The sequence below is a fragment of the Daucus carota genome, chromosome 7 (assembly GCF_001625215.2).
Source record: "Daucus carota subsp. sativus chromosome 7, DH1 v3.0, whole genome shotgun sequence".
NCBI classification, from domain to species: domain Eukaryota; kingdom Viridiplantae; phylum Streptophyta; class Magnoliopsida; order Apiales; family Apiaceae; genus Daucus; species Daucus carota.
In genome coordinates this window covers 32,495,916-32,516,561 of record NC_030387.2, presented here as the reverse complement: position 1 = coordinate 32,516,561, position 20,646 = coordinate 32,495,916, and the positions used below count along the sequence as shown (strand labels likewise).

The 20,646-nt window shown below is 35.9% G+C and overlaps 2 protein-coding genes across 2 annotated transcripts; both read left to right on the top strand.

The window, feature by feature from the left end:
* The first annotated feature begins 916 nt into the window (after positions 1-916).
* On the top strand, positions 917-6,931 carry LOC108195049 (lysine-specific demethylase REF6). Its single transcript, XM_064082087.1, is given in 8 exon segments — positions 917-3,702; positions 4,072-4,150; positions 4,342-4,409; positions 4,495-4,645; positions 4,963-5,267; positions 5,270-5,374; positions 5,632-5,868; positions 6,381-6,931. Coding segments are annotated over 8 exon segments (2,376 nt in total). The 5' UTR covers positions 917-2,822.
* A 4,033-nt stretch (positions 6,932-10,964) lies between these two features.
* On the top strand, positions 10,965-17,917 carry LOC108195050 (lysine-specific demethylase JMJ705). The gene is made up of 12 exons (XM_017361985.2): positions 10,965-11,844; positions 12,169-12,247; positions 12,494-12,561; positions 12,646-12,796; positions 12,942-13,138; positions 13,251-13,454; positions 13,810-14,049; positions 14,599-15,565; positions 16,668-17,115; positions 17,205-17,428; positions 17,518-17,624; positions 17,910-17,917. Exons 1-12 carry the CDS (start codon positions 10,965-10,967, stop codon positions 17,915-17,917), a joined length of 3,573 nt encoding a protein of 1,190 aa, XP_017217474.2.
* Positions 17,918-20,646: the final 2,729 nt, after the last annotated feature.

Sequence of the window (20,646 nt, the reverse complement as noted above, 5' to 3'; positions counted from 1 at the left end):
ACACATATTTTTTTTTATAAAAGCTCTCTACGATTGTTTTTTGTCATACTCTACATTTTTGTCTATTTTGCTTGTCATATACAGTTATACACTACAAATTTTTTCTCTGAAGATAATTTCTGCAACTTTTCTTCATAGATAATAGTATAATACTATTTTCGTTATAATATATGACAATGGTCATTTCATATTCTCATTACATAAGAAACCTGTTATGTTAATTCTTTCCTTCATATACGTAGAAAGATTCCTGTTTCTTGTATGTCAAGAAGTTAACACCAAATCAACTTATGTGAAAGTATTCATTTCATCTATTTATAAATATTGATTATAAATAGACAAATTCTTGTCACATGACAAATTCTGCTTCTCACGTCATCAGTAAATTATCAATAGTACCACACATTTTGAGAATAATGGGTTTAAGGGTGCCCTCCTAGAGTTCACCTAAGATTATTGTATAAATTTAAAAGGGTAAATATATAAATATTAAATCAGTCCTTTGTATTAAAAAAACTCCAAATTTATTATGGCCATTTTATAACATCAGGCAAAACAACCTGATGTCACTGTCAGACTAAGCAATTCGACCATATTTTTCCCTCCACCACTCCCGACAAATTATACATTTCAAACATATATGCAAATTTACATATGTTTGAGGTTATATACTCTACAACTTTGTTCTCTGAACGATAATACCGGCGACATTTCCTCGCACACAATACTAATTATATTAATAATCTATGTCAACATTAAATTTTTCCATATCCTTCAATAACAAATTCAATATTCTTTGATAACACATTATGCTTATCAGTTCTTATCGACAACTAACATTTCTTAATCCATACTCTTCAATATTGTTATACGCATTTTCTTCTCAAGCTCTATGTAAATCATGTTTCCTGTCATATACTTTGTAATGTTATATATTTTTTCAATCATACACTCTACAACATGTCATTGCAGATAATATTGTTTATAATAACAATCTATTATAACATTCATTTTGCTCGTCTATCATAGTAATTAACGTAAAATTGAGATATAATGAAATATTAACACACTACAATCCACATTGTACCCCGCATCTGAGATTGGCAATTTGTATTAAATGTAAATGAGACACTATGCAACTTGTATATGTTAAATCTCATACCATGTAATCCATTTTATATGTAAAATTTCACGTTCTACAATCTACATATGATAAATATGATATCACCTGGTAATCCACATTATATATAAAAATTGACAATCTGAAACCAACATAATAAATTTGATACTCTGTAATCCACTTATACATAACATCATACATTAAATGTAAAAAAATATGAAATCCTGCAACCAACATCTTAAATTTGATAGTTAGTAGACTGTAATCCACATTAATTATATATAAAATCACGCTATGCAACCTCCATATGTTAAATTTTCTATGATCCACATTATATATAAAATATGACACTCACCAATCTCATTATAGCACTGAAAATCCGACATTTCAATTCTTTCATCCATACCAACTATGTTTGTCCACTTTTGCAACTATAATAAAATTATTATCATGATATTTTTTCAAAAAGGTCCGTAAAACTTATAAATACATGTAAAAAATATTGTAAGTATATATCATTGATCACATAAAGATCCAAAACCAACAGACCAAAAGAAACATATAAACCAAAAACTCATTATGAGCACGAATAACATATTTCAATTTTTTTTATAAAAAAATTAAACTACAAAACTCTTTCACTCATCCAAGTTGATAATCACAAAAAGAATGCAACGTATACAGTCGTAAGCAATCACAAAGAAAATGCAACATACAGTCGACAATTGAGATAAGACTAAGAACCAAATTCAATAAGATGAGATCCAGTTCAAGAACAAAAGATACAAAATCATGTATATAATGTTCAAATTTATAATAAAATTGTAAGTAGGCGGTGGCATACAGTCGACAGTTGAGATAAGACTAAGAACCAAATTCAATAAGATGAGATCCAATTCAAGAACAAAAGATACAAATTCATGTATAAAACATTCAAATTTTTATAAAAAAATTAAACTACAAAACTCTTTCACTCATCTAAGTTGATAATCACAAAAAGAATGCAACGTATACAGTCGTAAGCAATCACAAAGAAAATCCAGCATACAGTCAACAGTTGAGATAAGACTAAGAACCAAATTCAATAAGATGAGATCCATTTCAAGAACAAAAGATACAAAATCATGTATATAATATTTAAATTTATAATAAAATTATAAGTAGGCGGTGGCATACAGTCGACAGTTAAGATAAGACTAAGAACCAAATTTAATAAGATGAGATCCAATTCAAGAACAAAAGATACAAATTCATGTATAAAATGTTCAAATTTTGATAATAAAATCATAAGTAGGCGGTGGCTGAACAATACGTAGGATATATAATCATCTAATTCTTTTCGTCCTTATCCTTAAAATTTACAAAATAACCGTTTCTAGTTGTGAACTTACAATTAAACCACCGAAACACATTTATTTGCACATTCTCCATTTTATTTACCCAGAGGAGAATAAGAAAAGGAAGAAAAGAAATTAAAAACAGGGGTGCCCCAAACATTACTGATACTAGAACACAAGAAGAATACAATATATACCAGCTCACCTTCTCTCTTTCTTTTCACTCTGTCTTTCTCATCTCTCTGCCTTTAAAGCTCCTGTATCAGGCCCTTCTCAAAGCTTCACAGGTCTTGTACGTATTAATTTATTGATATATACATTTCTTCTTGTGTGTTTAATTGTTGTAAGCTTTTATTGTAAATTCAATGGCAAGAATTAGAGGCAGAGCAGGGTACAAACCACGCCCTTATAAGAAAACAGAGGTTTTGCAATGGCTTAAATCCCTTCCTTTAGCACCCGAATTTCATCCGACCCTCGAAGAATTTCAGGATCCTATTGGTTATATTCAAAAAATTGAGAAAGAGGCTTCTGTGTATGGTATTTGTAAAATCATACCCCCTGTCTTGTTGCCCTTGATGAAAACCACATTTGATCAACTTAATAAGTCTTTGTTGGCTTGTTCTGCCTCTCTGGAAGGCGAATTAAAGCCAACATTCACCACTCGGGTGCAGGAAGTTGGTTCTTGCCAGAGAAAACACTACCCTGTGATTAAATCTGTGAGGGAGAGTGGTAAGACTTACACTGTTGCTGAATTCGAAGCAAAGGCTAAGTCTTTCGAAAAAAGCTTTTTCAAGGGAAGTTCGATAAAAAAGGGGGCTTTAAGTTCTCTTGAAATCGAAAGCCTTTATTGGAATGCTAATGCTGAGAAGCCCTTTGAGGTTGAGTATGCAAATGACATGCACATATCAGCTTTCGTGGAGTTGGAGAAGCGGAGGGGTGGAGATGGATTGAATGAATATTTAAATGTGGGAGATTCTAATTGGAATTTGAGGGGAACTGCAAGGTTAGAAGGATGTCCCCTGAGGTTCATAAAGGATGACATACCCGGGGTTACATCCCCAATGGTCTATATGGGCATGCTCTTCACCTGGTTCGCGTGGCATGTAGAGGATCATGATCTACATAGCCTGAATTACATGCACATGGGGGATAAGAAGACATGGTATGGGGTGCCTCAGGATTCTGCAGCTGCTTTTGAGGAGGTCATCAGAAATCATGGCTATAGAGCTGAGATGAATCCTATCTGTGAGTTTGGTTATTATTGAAATTATGCTAAATTGTCTCAATTTATGTTTATCATAATTTGCTCCTAACATGTGCTGTATGCAATTGATATGATTTTATGGGGTGCCAAAATTTCCATAGCCATGGTTAACAAACCACTTCTCCAATTTGTATATATAATTCAAGGTTTAGCTTAAGATTAAAACTTTATGCATTGTATGTGGGGAAGCACTTATAAAGTCTTTAAGGCCATAGTTTTTTGTTGAACCTCCAAGTATGTCTTTTCAGCTTTATATTAGTTCGAACTGTTATATATTAGTCTTTTCCATTTTGTAAGGGTTCTGCATATTTTTGCTCAGTACTTACTACTCTTAGCGTGTACAACTGCAGCGACTTTTGCTAGCCTTGCTAAAAAGACCACGGTCATCTCCCCGGAAGTGTTTCTTAATGCTGGCATTCGATGTTGCAGGTAACTGTTTTATCTTTTTCTACTGAATATTTTACAACAAAGGGCCTGATCCTTTCTTCTTTCCACTTATAACATGGAGACTTGATTACTAGGACTTTCTCTTAGAGCATCAAATGTATTTATGTGACTGTATAATTTCTGGCGATTTATTCATATATTTGTTTCCCGCCTTTATTGCTTTGTAAAACCAGGCTGGTCCAGAATCCGGGAGAATTTATTGTCACTTTTCCAAGGGCTTACCATTCCGGATTCAGTCATGGTCAGACATCTTTTTACCTTGGATTTTGTTTGTAATATTATTATATCAATACTATATCTATCTTGACATTAATTAATGCACATAGGATTCAACTGCGCGGAAGCTTCAAATATTGCAACTCCTGAATGGTTACGGTTTGCAAGAGAAGCTGAAATCCGACGAGCTGCAATAAACTATCCTCCACTTTTTTCCCATATCCAATTGCTCTATGATCATGCCCTGTCATTCTCTTCAAGGTTTTCCCAGTTCATAGATTACTTCGAGTGTATTGAGTATGGCTTTTTAAGCTAGCTTATTTGCAAAAATCAATATTCAGAGTTGGGCAAAAATATTATTCAATAAAGATTCTGTCATTATAATTGTTGCATACTTGCATTCTAAACACAGCATTCTTTCTCATATGTTAGTATCTTTAAGAAGTTAGCATAAACCTTTATAAGATAGATGGTAATATTTTGGTTCCATGAGCATGATTTAGTTGAACAGTCATATACGTAGTCAGTATTATAATTGCTTCATGATAAAGATTTTCTATATGATCTTACATTCTCAGGGTACCAGTGAGCATGGAAACAAGGAATTCGGGATTAGAAGAGAAGCATAAAGGTGAAGGGGAACGCCTCGTGAAGGAGCTCTTTGTGCAAGATGTGAAGCATAATACCAACCTGCTTCATAGTCTTCGGAAAAGATCTCCACCTATTCTTTTGCCCTGTGATTTTTTCAAGGGAAATTTTCCTGATTTGCATAATGGTAAGAATATTCCCTTGTTTAGCAAACACATTAATTTTTATTGTGAACCCTGACTTCTCAGAACCTGAACATTAACACTCAAAAATACGGACCTGATCAATGTGAGTGGTTGCCTGATGCAGGTCATTTTTCATGTTTAGCATGTGGGGTTTTATGTTTTGCTTGTTCAGCAATCATAAAACCTAGTGAAGTGGATCTGCTGGATTCTGGTTTAGGTAAGAATACTACATACCAGTTTACAGCTTCCCCCTTTCTCAACAAAGACATGTTAACACTCCCTTTATTTTCTGCATACCATAGATAGTTGTTTCTCGTGCAGTATATCTAAGGGTAAGCTTTCAGAGAAGTAGGTAAAATGCATATGGTATTCTGTAAGAAATTCATGACCTGTTGTGGTTTATTATGTCAGTTAAAATGAAAATATGTAGATATCACGAAGGTATTTTAATATGGAAATATATATTAAATGCAGGGCGGATGGAAGCTTCCTGTAGTAGTAGGCTTCCAAAGGATATATCATCGCTGGCTCTTATAGCTCTGACCTATGAGGATTCCTCCAACTCTGAAACTGAACTGGAAGAAGTTTCCCCAGTATCCAGCCTTGATGATTCCTCTCGATGGCATGTCTTCTGCCTTCAGCATGCTTTAGAAGTTAAACAGAAACTGGATGCGCTTGGGGGCATGCACATGTTACTCCTTTGTCATCCAGGTAAGTTATTAGTTTTGATAATTAGTACTTAATAATGTGATTTAAAGTAAACACTTGTGAATCTGTTGTCTGATATCCTTGTCAATATGATTATGAATCTTTATAGTTTGTACAATGAAGCAAAAGCGGACCAGACACCTTCAAAAATTTCCAAAAATGAAACTAATTGCCATTTCTTACGTTAAAAAATGCAAGAACCCAAGCCAAACCCTAAGACCGCAATTTTTATATATAACCCTGTCATCTGCTGTAAACCTGTATTCAATTACAGTAGAGAGATATCCTGTGCTCACAACTTTGACCTCATTTCTTTGTAACGTTTCCTTTTGTTTTTTTGGCAACTTCATTAGCATACAGAGAGTAAAATGCATTATATCTGTCGATGAAATGCATACTGCCTTTACAATTTGGTGCATATGGCAACAAAATTTTTAAAATTAATCTACTAGATAGTACTCGTGCCTTCTCTGCTACCAGTCCTTTTATAATATTTAGCTTTGCATATTTTGCAGATTATCCCAAGTTTTTAGCTGAAACAAAATTAATGGCTGATGAACTTGGGGAGGATCACATTTGGAGTGACATTTCCTTCAGGGAAGCCGGGGAAAAAGATAAGGAGAGAATCAAGTCGGCTTTAGATGGTGAAGGGTCCTTTCCTGGGAACGATGACTGGGCTGCCAAGCTGGGGGCTAATCTTTCTCGCAGTGCCAACCAAAGTCAGCATACTTCATCTGACGTAACGCCTAGCAAATCTTCAAGAAGTCACACAATTTGCTTATCCTCTGAGAGAACCAAAGGCGCATTGAAGATGAAGAGACTTGTTGACATTGAGCCTTCCTCAAGGGGCAAGTCTCCTGTAGCTGAAGAATCTGGGAAGGCCCCTAAAGATCAAAGTATTATTGTATACAAGAGGAGGAATAAGCTCAAGGTAAATCCAGTCCAGGAGGAGACTCCTCCACCTAAACAGGACCAGGACCATGGCACTGGAAAGTCGGAAGGTGGACCGAGGACTAGACTCAGGTCAAGAACAAGGAAACACCCTCCAAAGAAGGCTACTCGGTGAAAAGAGGACCTCGTTTCTAGTTTAACATGTCCTTGGAATTTCCTTCACATTACCGTTGATTCAGGCCGCTTCATTAAGCCTTTTCAGTTGCAGAATAACATTTTCAGCCACAAAGGAATGTACATAATGTTGTCTTACATTTTATATGAACCAAACTACATGATAAAAATTTGTATAGTTATGGACTATAGTTCTCATATCTTCTGTCTATTAATATTTGTTATCTTGTTTATATGCCATGGATTTTGATAGATGGTTAAGCATAGTTAGTACACAATCACTGTACGTTGTGCAAGGAGCTGCAGGAGGTTCAGATATGCGGAGGTAATCAGGGAAGGATTCACAGTGGGGCAAGAGGTACCTGCCATGTATGATATATATCATCCAGAAAATGTTAGTTATTGTTGGCCATCAAAGATGACCTAAAATTGACACCGAGATCACGTTTTTTCCTCAAAATAATTATCAGTTTACTTGCTTTTGTGCCTCAATGTTTTCCAATATTATGTTTAAACTGATATAAAATCTCACTGCCGGTTATTAAATTTAAATTTCCCCCAATACTTACCGCTTTCTAGATTTGTCTTCCAGAGGTTGGTAGTAAATGTTACATTACTTGGATGCCGCAACCACTTCTTCAGAAAATAATAAATAAATAAGTGGCAGACTGATGCAAATATTTTTCTTATTTTATAATGTATACGTATATCTTGTAAAAGTAGAAAAATTAGGAACAAAATTGTTTTTTCACTTCTCAAATCTCAATACACGAAAAGTCCGTAATATCAATTCTTTCCTCCATATCAAGAGTATTATTTTCATTTTTTGCAACTAAAATTTAAATAAATTCTACAACATCATTTCATAAAAATTATAGAGCACAAAGAAATATTAAAGATATTCAATGCACATCACATGTATCATACACATCCAAAAATAGCAAACAAGAAGAAACGCATGAGCATGAATAACATATTTTTAATTTGAAAAGAAAATTGAACATGAAAACTTTTTCACTCCTCTAAGGTGATAATTACAAAAAAAAGTAGCACACAATCGTAAGCAATTGAGATAAGACTAATGACCAAATTTAATAAGATCAGCTCAAATCCTGCAGAACAAAAGACAGAATTTCATGCATATATTGTTCAATATTTGATAACAAAATCACAAGTAGATGAGTCTACAATAAATAGAATAAAAATGACATTTATTTCATTGTCCTTATCTTAAAGCCCCCATTCTTTCTTTGCCTATTTGTAAACTTGTGGTAAGCCACCGGGACGTATTTATTGATTCCCCCATTTTTATTATATTATCAATAAATAATAAAAATTAGGTTATGTGATTCGAAATTTAGTATGAGGAGTTATAGTCGTTATATCTCTCAATACAAATAGTTCATAACCGTGAGTATCTATAGAAATAAAATTGTATATTTTGATATCTAAAATGTTGACAATGGTTTAAGAATCAAATCATGTCAACAGTCTAATAAAATTATAATTTTATGTTATTTTTACTTACATAAAAACGTCATATATTTTATATTATTTTTTAAAATTAATTAAAATTTATATTTTTAATATATTATTAAATAAAATAAAATAAAATTATACTCCATATTAAATTATTCAAATATGTAAAATATCAAATAAAACTTGTGCATTGACAAGTTATAAGTTTGGTTTCATTATTTCACATGGGAAATAGGCCCAATCATGGTAAACCCTTGGGTAAGGTCGAAGCCAACCAACAAGTTAGAGCCAGGCCAACCTAGGGATTCTCCCGAAAATGGGCTGAGTTGGACTCTGATCAAGCGAGCCTGACCGAAGCCAGCATGGGGACATTTTAGATGCCCATGACAAATTCAAGTACCGGGAATAGTGGACTGAAACACGACTCATATAGACGAAAACCTATTCTTTGAACACATGAAAACCACGTCTTCGTGGAGCAGAACAGGACATTGGACTTCAACATTCACACCCCATATTTTGCGAAACAACTTTTCTCACCTCCGATTCCCTTCGGCCACGACCGAAGGAGAAGAGAATGACTGGAATAAAAGAGCTGGCAGAGGTTTGTCTTCATTCACTTCTATACACATACACATAACACTTGGAGTTACCATCTCACACACTTTTGAACCTAGTAACTATTCTCACATCGCAAGTGAATCGGGGTACATCCTCAAGGAGAAAACTGGTTCCAGCACATTTATATGTAATTTTTAATAATATTTAATCCACATTATATATATAACACAACTCCATATCATGTAATCTCATTTAGTGAAAGTATGTCATCTCAAATCTTTTCTCCATATATGTCAAAGGATTCCTCCTACTTGTAAAAAAAATAATATTATATCAAATTATGCAAAAATTTCATCTATTTACAAATATTTATTCAATATCCTTGGTTTTTTTTTTGACGAATTATGCTTTTCACATCACCAAAAATTATATATGTTATTTAATACTCTTCTATACCGATATGCACATTTTTCTCAAAGACTCTCTACAAATCATATCTTTAGTCACATTCGTAGATTTGCATTATGTTGTATCTGACACTTTGCAACTGTATCATATATGAAATATGACGCACTACAACTTCATTGCAACCTATTATGTATATGTAAAATCTACGTAAAATCTGATGTCAACAAATATGAAAGCTACAATCTTATTACGCGGGAAATCTGTCATATTAATTCTTTCATACAGCTATGTCTCGAAGGATTCCTTTTATTTGTATATAACAAAATTTACACCCTAAAGATTCTTCGTTGACAAATTCTATATTTGAAATCTTACAAACACTAATCTTTCTTGATCTGTATTCTTCAATATTGCCACACATATTCTTTTCTCAAATACTATTTGCAAATCATAGTTTCCTGTCATATATTATGCAGTTTTGAAGAAAATTTCAGATCATATGCTCTGCAACTTTTCAGCGGAGATGATGTCATATATATTATCAATTTTTAATAATGTTCATTTCACTCGTTTATCATTCTAATTAACGTGGAGTCAAGATATTTAGAAATCTTAATGAACTACAACTGACTATCTGTAGAATCTGAAACTCTCATTCTGTATTAAATATATAAAATCATAAACTACAACTTACATGTTAACTATGATACTTTATAATTCTTATATATTATATATATAATCTGACACTCTAAAAGTTACATACTATGGAATTATATATAAAATACGATACTCCACGGTCTCATTATACCGAAAATTCAGAACCTCAATTCTTTCCTCCATGTCAATAGTATTTCATTTACTTTCACGATATTCTTCCAATAAAATTTTTAAATTTTCAAAAATACATACGAAAGAAAGTAAATATACATTTCATTCATCACATAAAGATCCAAAATCAACAAACTAAAAGGACATATGATCATGAGTAACATATTTCAGTTTTAAAAAAATGAACTTGAAAATTCTTTCACTCCTCTAAAGTGATACTTTCAAAAAAAAAAATGATAGCACACAATCGCAAGCAATTGAGATAAGAGTGCGAACCAAATTCAACAAGATGAGATCCAATTCAAGAATAAAAGACGATAATACATACATATATTCAAAATTAATGATAAAATCACAAGTAGGTGGCTGAACACCAAACACAGAAAAAAATACCTTCATTCACATCATACTTAAATCCGAAATTCATTAAATAACCGTTTTTATTTGTAAAGTTTTGGCTAATACACATTCACACATCCCTAGTCTCTCTCTTTTCTGCGGGTAAAATCGAAAAAAAAAAATTGAATCGAAAAAGAGGAGCACCCTGTCTATATATTACCGGTACTAGTCCCCAAAAAAAACACAATATATCAGCACTGCTTCTCTCTTTCTTTTCACTCTGTCTCTCTCGTATTTCTTCTTCAAAGCCCCTGTATCAGGCCCTTCTGAAAGCTACACATATCTTGTATGTATTAATTTCTTGATATATACATTTCTTTGTGTCTGTTTAATTGTTGTATCTTCTTGTTGTAAATTCAATGGCAAGAATTAGAGGCAGAGCAGGGTACAAACCACGCCCCTGTAACAAAACAGAGGTTTTGCAGTGGCTTAAAACCCTCCCTTTAGCCCCTGAATTTCGTCCGACCCTCGAAGAATTTGAGGACCCAATTGCTTATATTCATAAAATTGAGAAAGAAGCTTGTGTGTATGGTATATGTAAAATTATACCCCCTGTCTCATTGCCCTTGATGAAAAGTACTTTTTTTCAACTTAATAAGTCTTTGGTGGCTTGTTCTGCCTCCCGGGAAGGCGAATTAAGGCCTACGTTCACTACCCGGGTGCAGCAAGTTGGTTCTTGCCCAGGAAAAGGGTACCCTGTGATTAAGTCTGTGAGGGAGAGTGGGAGGAGTTACACTGTTGAGGAATTTAAAGCAAAGGCCAAGTCTTTGGAGAGGAATTATTTTAAGAAAAGTTCGATAGATAAAGGGGCTTTAAGTCCTTTGGAAATTGAGACACTTTATTGGAATGCTAATGCTGAGAAACCCTTTGAGGTTGAGTATGCGAATGACATGCACATATCGGCTTTTGTGGAGTTGGAAAAGCGGAGGGGAGGAGATGGATTGAGTGATGATTTGAATGTGGGAGATACGGATTGGAATTTGAGGGGTGCGGCCAGGTCTAGAAGGTGTTTGCTGAAGTTTGTGAAGGATGATATCCCTGGGGTTACATCCCCAATGGTGTATATAGGAATGTTATTTAGCTGGTTTGCGTGGCACGTGGAGGATCATGACCTGCACAGCCTCAATTATATGCACGCCGGTGATAGGAAGACCTGGTATGGAGTGCCTCAGCATGCAGCAGCCGCTTTTGAGGATGTGATCCGTAATCACGGATATAACGGAGAGATGGATCCTATCTGTGAGTTTGGTGATTATTGAAATTATGCTCCATTTGTCTCATTTTATGTTTGTCATAGTATGCTTTTAACATGTGCTGTTTGCAATTGATATGATTTTGCGGGGTGCCGAAATTGCCATTGCCATGCTTAACAAACCATTTTTCTTATTTGTATGTCTAATTTAACGTTTAGTTCTGTGGGGTTGAAGCTTTATGCATTTTATGCGGGGAAGCACTTGTAAAATTCTGCATATTGTTCAGAATATATACCATAGTATAGAAAGTGCTGAATTGTTCTGCATATTTTTGTTCATTACTTACTAGTTTTAGTGTGAACAACTGCAGTGAGTTATGCTACTCTTGGTCAAAAGACTACCGTCCTGTCTCCGGAAGTTATTGTAAATGCAGGCATACCATGTTGCAGGTAAGTGTTTCATATCTATGGTTGACACTTATCTTCCATTAGTTTTACGTAAATGCTAGTTTGCAATTATCTTTTTCTGCTGAATGTTTATAACAAAAGGCCTGATTGTTTCTTCCTCCCACTCTTCACATGTAGACTTGATCATTAAAACCTTTTCACAGAGCATCAATTGTATTTATGTAAATATAGAATTTTCTGGCAATTTTACATATTTCGTCCCCCTCCTTTATTCCCTTGTGAAACCAGGCTGGTACAAAATCCAGGAGAATTCGTAGTCACTTTTCCAAGGGCTTACCACTCAGGATTCAGTCATGGTTAGACATCTGTTTACATTGGATTTTGTCTGTATTATTATTATATCGATACTATATTTATCTTGACATTTATTGTGCAAACAGGATTCAACTGTGCGGAAGCTTCAAATATTGCAACTCCTGAATGGTTGCGGTTTGCAAGAGAAGCTGAAATGCGCAGGGCTGCTATAAACTCTTCTCCATTAATTTCCCACATCCAATTGCTTTATGATCTTGCGCTGTCATTCTCTTCAAGGTTGTCCATGCTACATGACTTACTTTGAGTTTATGATTGCATCTTGCATGATTATCTGAACAGTCATATATGTAGAAAGTATCGTGATGAAGTCATTTATGTAGTCATAATTACATTCTGATGAAATCTGATTTCACATTTTCAGAGGACCAGCGAGCATGGAAACAAGAAGTTCTGGATTAGAAGAGAAGAAGAAAGGTGAAGGGGAAAGGCTGGTGAAGGAGCTCTTTCTGCAAGATGTGAAGCATGATATCAGCCTGCTTCACAGTCTTGGGAAAGGATCTGCAGCTATCCTTTTTCCCCGTGATTTTATCGTTGGAAATTTTCCTGAATTGCGTGATGGTAATAATATTCCTTTATATAACAAACACATTAATTATTCGTGCACCACGACTTCTCAGAACCTGAACATAAATGGATTTGTTCAATGTGAGTGGTTTCAATATATATGCAGGACTTTTCCCATGTTTAGCTTGTGGGGTTTTATGTTTTGCTTGTGCTGCAATCATAAAACCTGGTAAAGTAGATGTTCACAATCTCATGCTAGCTGATTTTGGCAATATTGGAGGTAGTGGTGTTGCTTCTGACATTGCTGCTAGTAATTGGTGGTTTCGTTCTGCCGGATCTGCCAAGAATGCTGTGCTGGATTCTGGTTTAGGTAATGAATACTACATACTAGTTTAGAGCTTTTCTCTGTATAAATTTCTAGTCAAACCCGTTGTAAACATTTCTGTAGCTTTATAGTGTGTCTAAACTTGTAAATGCTTACAAAAACAGATCGGCTCCCTTTCTCAAACACAGACATGCTAAGACTCCCATACTATATTTTGTGTGTGCCATAGTAGTTGTTTCTCGTGCAGTGTATTTAAGAGTTAAGCTTTCAGAAAAGTAGGTAAAATACATATCACGAAGGTAATCTGATATGGCAGTATAAAGACACCCACATTTTGTAGTGTGATGGCGTGCTTTACTTCACTTTAGCAATCAATTTAATCTTACTTGATTAAATGCAGGGCTGATGGGAGCTTCCTGTAGTAGTAGACCACCCAAGGATATATCCTCACTTGCTCTTATAGCTATGAATTATGAGGATGCTTCCGACTCTGAAACTGAAGCGAGAGAGTTTTCCCCAGTATCCGACCTTGCTCAGGAGTCCTTTCCATCACATGTCTTCTGTCTTCAGCATGCTTTTGAAGTTAAACAGAAACTGGATGCGCTTGGGGGCATGCACATGTTACTCCTTTGTCATCCAGGTACATAATTAGTGGTAATAGTTAGTACTAAATTATGTGATTTTAAGTAATTGCTTGTAAATCTGTTGTCAGGTCTGATGAGATATTCTTGTGAGTATGATTATGGATCTTTAAAGTTTCTACAATGAAGCAAATTCAACAGGCAAAGTGCCATCCTTTTGGCCCCATGATGCATTTTTAACTTATGAAAAGGCAACTAATTTATTTATTTATTTTACGTGAAAAATTCCTGAAATGGAACTAATTGCTATTTCTCACATTTAAAAATGCGAGAACTCAAGCCACGCCAGACCTCAGTTATTGTATATAACCCTGTAATTACAGTAGAGAGATATCCTGTGCTCACAACTTTGCCCTCCTTTTTCCTCTGTAACGTCTTCGTTTAGGTTTTTTGGCAAATTAATTAGCATATAAAGAGTAAAATACTACAATGCATTATATTTATTGATGAATTGCATATTGTCTTTGCAATTTGGTGCACACTGGAACAAAATTGTCAAAATTAAGCTACTTGTCCTTTTATAACATTTAGAAATGACAATTGTGCAGATTATCCCAAGTTTCTGGCTGAAGCAAAACTAGTGGCTGATGAACTGGGAGCAGAACAAATTTCGAGCGATATTTCCTTCAGGACTGCCACTGAAGAAGACAAGGAAAGAATCAAATCAGCTGTAGATAGTGAAGGGTCCAATCTTTCTTTCAGTGCCAACCCAAGTCCAAAATTAAAGAGAAAGGGTATGGATGATCTTGAGCCAGCCCAAAGAAGCAAGTTTCCAAGAGTTGAAGAGTCAACCAAGGCGACAGACCAGGAACAGGTTAGAGTATCCGAAAATTTACCTAAGCCACCAGAACCTGATGTAGTGCCTGGCAATTTATCAAGAACTGATTTGGCCTCTGGGAGTAGAAAAGACAAATGTATTATACAATACAAGAGGACTTACAAAAATAAGTCCAAGGTAAAGCCAATCCAGGAGGAGACTCCCCATGACCAGGGCACTGATAATTTGGAAGGTGGGCCGAGCACTAGACTCAGGCCAAGAAAGTTAAATCAGCCTCCAAAGGACCCGAAACATGTTACACACAAAGTTGTAGCAAAAGATGAACTGAAGACATCCAGTAACAGAGGAAAATCGGCTTTTGGAATTCAAGCATCAGCTGGTAGCAGCTCCAAAAAAGCAGAGGCAAAGTATTCATGTGAAGTATGCATGATGAACTTTGGCTCCAAAAAAGAGCTGGGGCTCCATGAAAAAAATATCTGCTCGGTCAAGGGGTGCGGAAAGAAGTTTGCGTCGCACAAATATCTGATCCACCATCAGAAGGTGCATCGTGAGGACCGCCCCCTACAATGCACTTGGGAAGGCTGCACCAAGACGTTTAAATGGGCTTGGGCTCGGACGGAACATATCAGAGTTCATACAGGTGACCGTCCATATACCTGTGCTGAGACTGGCTGTGGCAAAACATTTCGCTTTGTGTCAGATTTCAGTCGCCACAGGAGGAAGACCGGACACTCAGGGTAGCTCGAAGATTGAGCATCGAAAGGCATGAAGAAACAGAGAAATGAAGCAAGTTAACATTATCTAAGAACCTCGTTGCTCATGTGCAGAGGTAGGTGTAGTTTCTAGTTTAACATGTCCTTGGAATGTCTTTCATAATACAGTTGATTTAGCCTTCTTAATTTCAGAAACAGACTAATCAGCCACATTGGAATGTGCACAATGTTGTCTTAGATTAGATGGTCGAAATTTATTTATAATTCTGGAGTTTAGATCTCATATCTTGATATATCATAAATATATGTATTTTACTTTATTTTGTTATCATGTCTATATACCATGGACTGTTTCTGTACAGGTTAAGAAAGTTTTAAGACATTCATTCTGACATTCCGCAAGGAACTGCAGGAGGATCAGATATACGCACTACATACACCCGTGTTTTTTAGCTATGCATTTCCCTGTTATGTGATCAATTTATTATCAGTGTCATGGACCATAGTCACATATTTATGTGTAGGATTTGTTTTATGAGTAAAAGCATGGTGCTGAAATCGATAATCGGAACTAATCGGTTGATCTGCCAATTCATGATTTATTGGAAATTATCAGAGATTTTTTTTTTGACAAATTGAGGTTTTTTAGTCAAATCGAGTGTAATCGATAAATCGATAAAATATTTCTTCAAGATTAATCAGGGATCTTCAAATACAATAAATACCTACATAATTAGAAGCAAAAGACAGGCATTTTGTTGCAGCAGAGCAGAAGTGTGTGAGCTTTTTTAACTAAAATTGTGTGGTGTTTTTTTGATGAGAAATATTTGGTGGGTGTGGAGGGTTATTAAAAAAAACCAAGAGCTTCAAATGAGTTTAATCACCCTGTAAAAAATGAAATTAAGCCAGAAGCCTAGAGCTAGGGTTGCAGAGTCTTGATTTTGGTTATCAAACCCTAGATAATGAATTAATTGGTGATCAAGAAGCTAGATGGGTTTAAGTGGTGAAGATGAGGGTTAGGAGTTGGTGCTTGCTATCGAAACAGAGAGGGGTTCTGATAATGGTGGGAACTTTGGGGAAGGAATTGGTGGTGAGAATAATCAAGGTGGTTTGGGGGGGGGTTTAGAGATGGTGATGAGTTTGGGAGTAAGTTGTGTGAGAATGAGAATCAAGTCGGTGATCGTGATTGGAAAGGTTTTATTAATGATGAGGCGAAATTCGAAGAGAGAAAAAGCGAAAATTTAGGCGGTGTGGAAGGAAATGAAGGTCATTATAAGGAAATGAAGGGAGGGGGTGAGGGTAAGGACGGGAGTAAGTGGAGTGAGATTGAGAATGAAGGCGGTGATCGTGAATTGGAGGGTATTAAAAATGAGGCGGAAATCAAAGAGAGAAACTCTGAAAAGCGTAGTGTGGTGGAAGGAAATGTAGGAGACACTAAGGAGATGAATGAAGGGGAGGATAAGGAGGGGAGTAAGTGGAGTGAGATTGAGAATGAAGATGGTGATCTTGATTTGGAGGGTATCAAAGATGAGGCGGAAATTGAAGAGAGAAACCTTAAAAAGATGGAAAAGAAGGTGCTTTTAAGGAAATAAAGGATGGGGATAAAGATGAGGGGAGTATTAGGAGTGAGATTGGGAATGAAGGCGGTGATTGTGATTTGAAGGGTATTGAAGATGAAATGGCAATCGAAGAGAGAGACCCTGACAATCGTAGTGTTGTGGAAGGAAATGAGATTGGGAGTAATTGGATTGAGATTGGGAATAAAGGTGGCGATTCTGATTTGAAGGGAAAAGAGGTCATTGAGGAATATGAAGATGGTTGGGGTGTTGGGATGATATCATTGAGGACTATGAAGATGGTTGGGGTGAGAATTGGGATGATGGTGCTGTAAGAGCTAAAGCTAATCAGGAGCGACAGTGTTTTGATAACTATGAAAATGAGAGGGATATAAATGATAAAGGACCTCATTGGTATAGGAATCCTGAAAAAGATTCAGGGAGCTCAAATGATGAAAACTTTGGAAGGCGCCATTATCCTTTGAGGCCTGATGTGGAAGCTTGTTCGTTAGAACTGGGACTTGCAGGTTTGGATCGAATTGCAAATTTAATCATCCACTTGAGAGGAAAAACCAGGTATTATACAACTTTTGATTACTTCTACTAAACTAAGGGTTTGTGTCAATAACTCTTAAAAGATATTGGATATAAATATATAAATTTGTGGTTTTGAGTGAAATTATTATGTATTGCTTCACTATAGCAACTTTTTTACTTTGGTTGGAGATTGTACAGAGAGTTTATTGCTTTGGTAGTCTGTCTATGTTAAACGTGTTTTGTTAACCTAAATATGAACTGCGAACTTTATGCAGGCTGTTAGGGATACATTTAAGCAAAAGGAGGAATTTTATGATAATACGAACTTTAGTATGTATTACATAAGGTTCTGGTTGCTTAGGCAAATTTTGAGATACTTTAAGTAGTTCATGGTCTGTGGCCTCAGCTGATTCTTTAACTCTAGGAGACTTGCCTCTTTTGGTTGGCTCCGGATAATCCATACCCTTCCTCTTTAATGTTGGACTTAGGTTGGCACTCTAAGTTGTTCATGGCCTCAGCTGATTAAAAAGAACCTTAGGCGATGAATAATCTTTCCAATAAAGACTTTCGATTTCCAAAGGACATAAAACCCCCTTATCTATTGAACTTTTCTTGAAATAATTTCTCTCGAAAGACTTGGCCTTTGCTTCAAATTCCTCAACAGTGTAACTCTTCCCACTCTCCCTCACAGACTTGATCACAGGATGGCCTTTTCCTTGGCAAGAACCAACTTGCTGCACCCGGGTAGTGAATTCGCCTTTCGGGGAGGCAGAACAGGCCATTAAAGAAGTGTTAAGTTGCAGAAATGAGGCTTTCATCAAGGGCAATGAAACAGGGGTAGTGATTTTACGTATCTTCTTTTCGTAAATTCAATGGCAAGAATTAGAGGCAGAACAGGGTACAAACCACAAAGTCACAATAAAACAGAGGTTTTGCAGTGGCTTAAAACACTCAGTTTAGCCCCTGAGTTTCATCCAACTCTTGAGGAGTTTAAGGATCCAATCGCTTATATTTATCAAATCGAAAAAGAGGCTTCTGTGCATGGTATATGTAAAATCATACCCCCTGTCTCATCGCCCTCGATGAAAACCTCATTTTTGCAACTTAACAATTCTTTAATGGCCTGTTCTGCCTCCCCGAAAGGAGAATTCACTACCCGGGTGCAGCAAGCTGGTTTTTGCCAAGGAAAAGGCCATCCTGTGATCAAGTCTGTGACGGAGAGTGGGAAGAGTTACACTGTTTCGGAATTTGAAGCAAAGGCCAAGTCTTTCGAGAGAAATTATTTCGAGAAAAGTTCAATAGATAAGGGGGCTTTAAGTCCTTTGGAAATCGAAAGTCTTTATTGGAAAGATTATTCATATATGGCCTAAGGTTCTCTTTAATCAGCTAAGGCCATGAACAACTTAAAGTGCCAACCTAAGTCCAACATTAAAGAGGAAGCCTATGGATTATCGAAGAGAAAAAACTTGAAAAGTGTGGTGCGGTGGAAGGAAATGAAGGAGATTTTAAGGAAATGAAGGAAGACAGTAATGTTAAGAAGGGGAGTAAGTGGAGTGAGATTGAGAATGAAGGAGGTGATCGTAATTTGGAGGCGGAAATTGAAGAGAGAAACCTTGAAAACCGTTGTGTTGTGGGAGGAAATGAATGTGCTTTTAAGAAAATGAAGGAAGGGGTAATCATAAGGAGGGGAGCAATTGGAGTGAGATTGAGATTGAAGGCGGTGATTTTGACTAGGATGGTATTAAAGATGAGACGAAAATCGAAGAGAGAAACACCGAAAACTGTAGTTTGGTGGAAGAAAGTGAAGGTGATTTTAAGGAAATGAAGGATGGTGGTAAGTGTGGTGATAGTGAGGATGTCGAAGAAAGTTATAGTCTTGAAGTAAAGAATAAGATGGCTGACAAGGGAAAAGAAGTGATTGAGGACTATGAAGCTGGTTGGGGTGAGAATTGGGATGATGTTGCTGTACGAGCTAAAGCTAATTAGGAGCAACTGTATTTTGATAACTATGAAAATATGAGGCATGTAAATGAGCAGTATGGGGAGGTGCCTCTATGGTATTGGAATGAAGAAGGGGATGCAGTGGGGAGAAATGGAAAGGCGCAGTATAATAAAGAACCTCACTGTTCCGGTAATGCTGAAAAGGACTCCGTGGGGTTTAATGATGGAAATTTTGGAAGTCGCCATTATCCTTTGAGGCCTTACACGGAAGATTATTCGTTTTATATGAGGACTGGGACTTGCATGTTTGGTTCGATATGCAAATTTAATCATCCACTTCAAAGAAAGCCCCGGGTATAATACAACTTGTGATTACTTCTACTAAACTAAGGGTTTATGTCAATTGCTCTTATGAAAATATGTGGTAGAGAGTTTAAAAATGTTTTGTTAACCTAATAATGAACTTTGAACTTTTTGCAGGCTTCCAGGGATGCATTTAAGCAAAAGGAAGAAATTTATGATGAGCCTAGACAGACAGAATGCAAGGTTACAATTAAATATATATATATATCTTTTTTTCTGGGTCTACTTATGAATTTTTATTGAAAAATTTATAGTTCTACTTCTCAGCTTGATTCCATCTGGCAATACTGAACTATAATGCAACTACGCAAGTATATAACAGCCTCGCTTGATATTCCTCTTTTTTCCTTTGCAGTATTACTTGTCAGCGGGTGGTTGCAAATACAGAAAAGCTTGTTGGTATAGTCATGGCAAAGGAAAATCTGCAGTGACCCCAAATTCAGAGTTGAACTTTATTGGTTTTCCGATTAGAGTTGTAAAACTTCTCTCCTTTTTTCACAGAATCCAAATTTTCGTATGTATACAGTCCATATTCAACCAAGAGGGATATTGTTACTATCTGATCAAAAAGTGGACGCAGATATAGATCAGCCATATAGGATCAGTTATAAGGTTCTGAAGGTGTTTTTTACTTATTCAAATTAATTTTGCTCGTTATTGCAACTACTACAGATATTATTAATTATTAGTAGTTCATCCTTGTGTCAA

Bases quoted from the DNA above. Each gene is read 5' to 3' on its own strand.
- LOC108195050 (XM_017361985.2), top strand. From the start codon at position 10,965: ATGGCAAGAATTAGAGGCAGAGCAGGGTACAAACCACGCCCCTGTAAC. The intron at 11,845-12,168 runs GTGAGTTTGGTG...GAACAACTGCAG, and splicing joins CGGAGAGATGGATCCTATCT to TGAGTTATGCTACTCTTGGT. The intron at 12,248-12,493 runs GTAAGTGTTTCA...TTGTGAAACCAG, and splicing joins GCAGGCATACCATGTTGCAG to GCTGGTACAAAATCCAGGAG.